The following is a 7515-nucleotide window of genomic DNA, read 5'->3' as shown; positions in this document are numbered from 1 at the left end:
CCCTCCTACCATCCCTCCACGTCAAGTGACCAGCTCAGCACCTGAAGCTGCCCCACAAAAATGAGCATGAAACTGACTCTTGCTTCACCAAAACCAGATAATTTAATAAACTTTATCCTTGCTGGGGGAAGAGGGAGGGGAAAAGCCACCTGTTCCACTCCTCTCAATAAATTAAATAACACACGGCCCATTCCTGTGCCCTAAGCAAACGCTGGGCACTTGAGCCAGTCCCGCTATTTCCTTACAGCCCATCTGCTTCCCCTTCACAGAAGGGAGTTTTTCCTACTGCGCCAGGTTATGTCATGCCATGGCCACATCCCCTCTGCGGTGAGGGTCCAGTGGCCAGGGTAAGGAGGAAGAGGACCCTCTTCCTCAAAGCTCGGGCAGAGGACAGTCCTGGAAGAGAGCTGTGGCTGTTTCTCCCTCCTCTGTCCCCCGGACTTGGGTGCAGGAAAAGCAGGAAGGAAGTGCGTGCGTCCTTCCTCTGGGGGAGCCCAAAGGGGTCCCTAGAGCTAAGGAGGCCCCCAAGGCCCTGAGTCAAAGGCAACAGGCTGAGGAGCTCATGTGGCTGTGGAGCAGAAAACAGCATTCCCAGGGGTGGGAAGGGCCACCTTAGCAGCCTGCCCACCTAATGCCGAATTCCGCCTTAGCCCATCCGGCGACCTTGGCCCTGATCCGCAGCAGGCCCAGGCAGCCTTCCCTCAGCCTCCCTTCCCCTCTGTTGAATATACTATGTCCTCCAAGTGCTTTCTCGGGGCTGGAGTGTACTGGTACCTCTCTCGACCCCCCAGAAGGTGAGAACCAAGAATCCCAGGCCCCACTGTGCTCAGAAAATGGGAGCTCTTTGGTCAGTGCCAGCATCAGAGGCCCTCCCCACAGGTGAATGCTCCTGCCGGTCCCCTGAATGGATCTGCCTTGGGAAAGGGCATCACTATGGCTTGAGAGAGATGGTGCGGGCCCTGTACAAAAGCCTGGCTTATTCTGTCACTGCGGCCACCTCCTCTTCCTCACCCTCCTCCTCTGTCTCCGTCTTGATCTGAGCAACCCCAAGGCGGTAAAGGATGTCGCGGATGACCACCTCGCCAGGCTGGCAGCTCTGCACAATGTCGTGGATCTGCCGGTTGACAATCTCGCGGCTGGTGAGGAAGTCCATAAGGCGGTTGTAGAGGTAATAGTGGGTGGCATTGTCAAAGGCAATGGGCCGCTGGCGGACACTGTTCGGTTTGCTGTCTGTGATAGAGGCCAGGATAGTTGCGTAGGGTGCCAACTCAGGACACAGGGCCAAAGAATGGTGCCCAGCACTGGAGTCACCAGGACTGAGCTGCGTGCCTGCATGGACGATGCGCCGTGTGGCAGTCTTGGTGACCGGGTGCTGGACAGAGTGCTCGGCCTCCGTCATGTCCACAGGATAATGCTGATCCAAGAGTTCTGGGCAGGACACACTCTAGAAGAGAGAGAAGCCACTCTGACATGAGGGAACAACAGGTGGGACCTGTGTAGTGGGTGAGAGTGAAGGCTGTGGGGTCATCAGCCCTGCTTAAATCCTCCTGTCAACACATACCGGGCCTCCTGGGGCAAGTCCCCTCTCCTCTATCTCTGTGCCTCGGTTTCCTCATGTGAGAACGGGGACAGTGACCAGAGCAGATGTTGGATTAACTGAGCTGCTGCTGTTTATTGCCGTGCCTGGTCAGCTGAGGCAGGGCTGCAAGGCAGTAGGGAGGGAGTGGCTCCCGCTGAGGCTCAGACATCTCCTGCAGTGCTCAGCACAAGCCCCCAGAGCCACTGAGCCCCAGGGAATAAGGAAAGGGTGAGTGTGGCAATGATGCCGTTCTCCTATTATCTGTGCAGGGTTCAGCTGGCCTTGGAGGGCACATGCCTCTGTTAAGAGCCATTGCTTGGTACAATGTACCAAGACACAGAGAAAGGGCTCTGCCACGAACATGCTGTGTGACATTGGACAAGTCTATTTCCCACTTTGGGCCTTACTTCCTCCCTTTAATAAAAGGAGAGGGTTGGATAAGGTGTCTTCTAAGCCACTGTGCCTCCAGATCATAACAGACATGCCATGCAGTATATTCATGGCTAAATCCAAGACGGGGCTGATTGGGGCCTAGTATATCAGTGTCCATGATGACTATCAAAAAAGGCAATTTCCTAGGCTTATCAGGAAGGCAACCTTGACTCCTAAGGTAACAGTGGCACCCTAAGTGACATGCTGTGGCCACACATACACAGAGGCTGGTCCTTTACTTTATGGAGTAAAGGGTTCCAGATCATCAAGGCAAATACTAATGGAGAAAGGATGCTGGAGATAAGGCCTTCCCGAAGAACCAGGAGGGGAGACATGACCTGCAGAATTTATTCCGGGTCCTCAGAAGAAAACTCACCACAGGCGGCTCCGTGGGGCTAGAGAAACAGCCCTGGTTCCTCCCCCACATCTGATTGGTCAGCTCTGGGTAGCAGAGGTCAGCACAAAGGGCCACTTGTGTGGCCATGTCCACCACATAGACAGGTGGCCAGTGGCGGGAAGAGGCCAGCAGATCCACATGGTCCCGGGCACTCTCGCCCCGCACAAGGTACTTGGAGCCACAGATCACCTAGGGTAGATGGAGGGCACAGCATGAGTGGAGTCTTCAATGGCTTCTTCTCAGGAAGATGAACAATCAGGTTTTGTGACTGAAGCCTCAGCCATCCTGCCAGAGCCCATAACATTCTGCTTCTGTCTTCCCTCTGTCCCTAAATGAAGTCGCCAGCTCATCCCTGACCTCCTGAGAGGAGAGTTGGGAATGTCAGGTCCTTAGCTGAGGCTTAAAAACTCCCAGGTCATCTGCTCCACCCTCCCTTTCCACCCTGCCACACATCACCCTACCCAGTACCACCACCTAGCCCAGTGCCTCCCTAACCCAGCTGCGTAGCACCGGCAGCTAGAAGCTGGTTAAAAATTCAGGTTCCTGGGCCCTACACCCCAAACCCAAGGCATCTGTATTCGAAGCAGCTCCCCACCAGACCCTGATGCAGGCTAATACCTCCACTGACTGGGCCCCCAAGCACGTCCCCCGCCCTCCCACCAACCCCCCCACACACACACACCCCGAGCCAGGCAGCTCTGTGTACACGGGAGAATTCTGCCTCTGCCTCCACCTTCACCTTCACATCCACCAGACCTGGCTGCCACCTCCAAGTGATATGGCTCTTCCATCAGAGCCCTGAGACCTCTAGCTCTCACATCTGTCCCTGTGCTGTCATGAGATGGCCCCAGTCACATGGACACACTCCTGGGAGCAGGCTCTGCTCTGCCAGGGTGGAGGCATCCAGCGTCTCCCTCAGACACAGCTTTGTTGAAGGAGTTGACGACCTGCAGGTCGCCCTGCCCACTCACACATCCCAGTGAACTGAAGCTCTGCCAGCGCCCCCCGCCCCCACACCCCGCTATGTAGTGCTTGTGCACGGGGTGTTATACCCTAGTGCAGTGGTCGGCAAACTCTAATTAGTCAACAGGGCCAAATATCAACAGTATTTCTTCAAAATAGACTCGCCTAGGCTGAAAACTGACTTCTGCTCATGGGCCACGAAGTTTCAATCGCACTGTACGCGCGCCGCACGTGGTATTTTGTGGAAGAGCCACACTCAAGGGGCCAAAGAGCCGCATGTGGCTCGCGAGCTGCAGTTTGCCGACCACGGCCCTAGTGTGTTCCTGTGCCTACTCTGTCAAACAGCACGACCTTTCCAGAGTGACCCCGGTGCCTGCCCTTTCCACACCCTCTACAGACAGACAGTGACCTCCCTAAAACCAGAATCAGGCCACGTCCATCCCATCTCCCTCTTCCTTCCTCTTCCAAACCTTCAATGGGTCCGTCACTGGTCTCAGGAAAAATCCAAACGGTTACTCTGGCCTACAAAGCCTTACATGGCCTGGTCTCTGGTGCCCCTGCAGCCGCCCTTCTCTCGGCTCACTAGGCTTCCTCACTGAGGGCTGAGTGGCTGCTCGTCCCTCTGCTGGAACACTCCTTCCTTCACTCATCACTGGGCTCTCAGCCTTCTCTGGCTGTCGCATGGACAGGAGGTCCCTCACTGTCACTTCCCTTGTACCACAAGCTGCGGTGACTTTGTTTCCTCATTAAAATGAGGTCAACTAGGAAGGAAAGACATCGTTGCTCACATTTGTACCCTCAACAGCGAAGGCGGGGCCAGCACATGGTAGGGGGCTTAATAAACACTCACTGATGACAACCCATGCTCCCCGCTTGGCCTGAGTGTGGCACCTGACACCTGTGGACTATTCCACAGGCTGCCCGTGAGCTAAGTGCCAGCTCCCCCAGGACGAGCTGGCTCAGGCTGCGGGCAATGTGTCATGAGCAAGTTCACCCCAGGCTCCTCCTCGTTATCCTCTTACCTGATGAGGGCACACCTTGTAGATTTTCCCCCCGGTGAGATGAGGCGGGGGCTGTCTGGTTCTGGCTCCATTCTGTACAGATTCATAGAGGGCCAACAAGGAGAAGCAGAGCTGGTCCTGGAGCAGAAGTCAAGTTTAAAAACAGCAGTAAATGCTAAAGGACCAGGCCTGCGCAGAGCACCACATGCTCCCTTCAATACCCAACGCGAGAGAATCCCAACGTCCTCTAGGTAGAGAGGAGGGCCCCGAGGAAGGGTCACAGACAGAGCCAGCCTGACTGACCGAGCTGCCACTCTGAGGCTTGCGTTCCAGCTTTTTACAGGGAAAGCTTCAAAGAGAAGCTAATACTGGAGTATGAACTTGAAGGAAACATAACATGTTCAACAGCTTTATCAGTATGAAGGGAAGTGAATAATGCATAAATAAAGCCCTCCTACACACACACTCTATGAGCTGTCATAGCACTCACGTTTTAGGACCTGGATTGGTGACACCCAGGCACTGTGCAAAGTGCCTTCCTTCCTGACAACAATCTCTCGAGGTCGGTATTTTAGTTACTTTGCAAAATGAGAAAACCAAGGCTCAGGAATATAAGGTGCTGCCCAGCTGGCATGGCTCAGTGGTTGAGCATTGACCTATGAACCAGGAGACCATGATACGATTCCCGGTCAGGGCACATGCCTGGGTTGCAGGCTCAATCCCCAGTGTGGGGCATTCAGGAGGCAGCCAATCAATGATTCTCTTTCATCACTGATGTTTCCATCTCTCTCCCTCTCCCTTCCTCTCAGAAATATACATATGAAATATAAGGTGCTTACCCAAGGTCACACACAGTAGGCAGGAGACCAGGATTCCCAACCCCAGATTCTGAACCCACTACCATCAATAGATGAACTGACAGGAGGGAAAGGCCTCACATGCATGTTACAATCCGACTGCTAACTATCTCCCAGGCCGCTCTTGACTGCCAGCATCCTCTGTCCAACACAGGTGCCCAGTCACAGGTGTTCATATTCCTGCCCAGAAGAATGGACCACCAGCCTGCTCCCAACATGCCTGTCTACTGCTACCCAACACTCACCTTAGAGTCTTCTGCCCCAAAGGGGACGCCACATTGCCTAAGCAGCTGCTGCAGCTCCTCCTCGCTGTAGGAGCCCATCTCCTCCAGCTTGCAGGTGCCCTCCTGGAGCAGCCTCACCAAGGCACTGCCATTGCCTGCAAGAGACAACAGTGCTGAGGGGAGGGCACTGCCTCAGCCATAGGGGTCATGGGCAGTAGCTGATGCATGAGGATGAGAACAAGGGGGCAAGGCCTACAGTACAGCAAGGAGTGGAAGCAGGCTCTGCCCTGAGCACTGCCTTGGGTGCTGGGAGAGGTGGATTCAAGGCAGGTCTATGACTTCTGCAGAGATCTGAACTTTCTCAGACTGCTTTGTGCCCATGAACATCTGGGAGATATATCTGGCAGAGTGCCCTTGCAAAGAACTCCCAAATGGGCCAGCTTTAACCTGTTAAGGTTTTTCAGCATCAAGATCTCAGATGCTTACCACAGCTACAGCAACAAGAAGCAGCAACTCCCATTTTAAAATGCTCTCTATACACTGTTCCTGAACCTGCCTCATCAACAGAAATATGGGGGGGGGGGGGGCCTTAAAAAAACACTTCCTGGGCCTTGAAGCAGCAAATGGGAGGTGGGTCTCAGATCTAATGTTAGGAAGCACTGTTTGAGAACCAGTGGATCACAACATATTAAATACTGAGAAAAATCACTTCAGTGGGTCATATCCAGAATTTTAAAAATGAAATAAAATAGAAAACAAAGTATAATGCACTTGGTAAGGAAAAATGCTGTTTTATGAAAGTTTTGCTTTCATTACAGATACACACACACTACTTATGAGTATCATGCTGGGTCGTAATGCAGAACCTATTTCTTACTGTGAGTTGCAGTTTTTTTAAAAAAGTAGAAGGCTATCCTCGAATTAAATCACTTTATCTTCACAACAGCCCAGGAAATGGGTAACCATATCATGCCCCATTTGTGAATGAAGCAACAGAGGCTCAGGGCAATGAAGGATTTGATGGAGGTCACATGGCTACTAATGCTAAGTGGCATAGCTGGGACTCAAACTCTGGGTGTCAGAAACCTATCTCTCAACAGCTAGTCTGTAAAACTGTCTAAAAGACTGTTTAAAAGCAGACTCTCTGGCCTCCCCCGCTACACTTCTCAGTGAGAACCTTTGGGTTTGGAGCCTTATCAGCATTTCTTGGAGGACTTCCACTACAGCACAGTGCGTCCCCGAAGGCTGACAATGGGCTATGTGAGTCAGTCCTATACAATATGGCTGGCAGCACTTCAAACCTCCACACCATGACTTTCATCTCTAGGGGATCTGTCACAGGTTATCTCTTTTCAGAAGGAGCCCAGGGTGGGCCTGGCTCCCGCTCTGCCATTTTGTGCATCTTGCCATGGACAATGTTCTAGACTCTTGACTGGGCCCTTCCCTGACCCCAGTCAGCCACCAGGTGGCCTTACCAGGTACTGGCTGTACATCCAGGTTTTTGTCTTTCTCAGTGTTGACGACCACAGCTCCTCTCATGAGTGGTGGGAAGAAGGGGGCAATAACAGAGGCATCAAACTTGGTGATAGGGATGCTGGCAGGGAAGGCCACCTGCTCAATCACCTCTGTCTCCATCGTGGCCCAAAAGTCCTCCACGTTTACCTCACTAGAGCCCAAGAACTCAGGCCAGGTGAACTAAAAGGTCAGGATAAAAAAGGTCAAACTGTAGGAGCCACAGAATATTAGCAACACAAAAGCCTACCCTCTTGATACGCTCAGGGCAACTAAGGCTGGGGAGGGGGTTTACGACAGCCATGCACTGCTGGGATGCCCCCAAACCTGACATCTCAGTACCTAACTGTCTTTTGCCACATACAAGCCTGAGGTGTCTGAGTGAGACTACTGGAGAAAGGTAGAACAGAATGCGAACAAAGGTCTAGTTCCAAAGCCCATGCCCTTAATGCCTATACTGGCTGGCAGGAATCACCGGAATAAAATGTGATATTCTACCCACTTCCAAGGCCCTGTTGATCCCTGACCTCCTGCAGAAAGGCCTCCAGGC

General features: G+C 53.0%; 1 protein-coding gene across 9 annotated transcripts in view; it reads right to left on the bottom strand.

The window, feature by feature from the left end:
- Positions 1-77: 77 nt before the first annotated feature.
- Positions 78-7515, bottom strand: part of HMGXB3 (HMG-box containing 3) — a 46893-nt gene continuing 39455 nt past the window's right edge. For 5 of the 9 annotated variants that reach the window (XM_059698884.1, XM_059698887.1, XM_059698888.1 and 2 more), the window contains 5 exons: positions 6929-7148; positions 5475-5608; positions 4394-4510; positions 2388-2597; positions 78-1444 (listed from right to left, as the gene is read on the bottom strand). In XM_059698884.1, coding sequence (XP_059554867.1) covers positions 977-1444; positions 2388-2597; positions 4394-4510; positions 5475-5608; positions 6929-7148 — 1149 coding nt within the window. In that variant the 3' untranslated portion in view covers positions 78-976. Of the gene's footprint in view, positions 1493-2387; positions 2598-2621; positions 2769-4393; positions 4511-5474; positions 5609-6928; positions 7149-7515 lie in introns of those variants that run through there. The other 4 variants (XM_059698889.1, XM_059698890.1, XM_059698891.1 and 1 more) reach the window with 4 other exon arrangements.

The sequence above is a fragment of the Myotis daubentonii genome, chromosome 5 (genome assembly GCF_963259705.1).
Source record: "Myotis daubentonii chromosome 5, mMyoDau2.1, whole genome shotgun sequence".
Classification (NCBI taxonomy): Eukaryota; Metazoa; Chordata; class Mammalia; order Chiroptera; family Vespertilionidae; genus Myotis; species Myotis daubentonii.
Note: the sequence above shows the minus strand (reverse complement) of the source record. Positions and strands in the feature narration are given on the sequence as shown.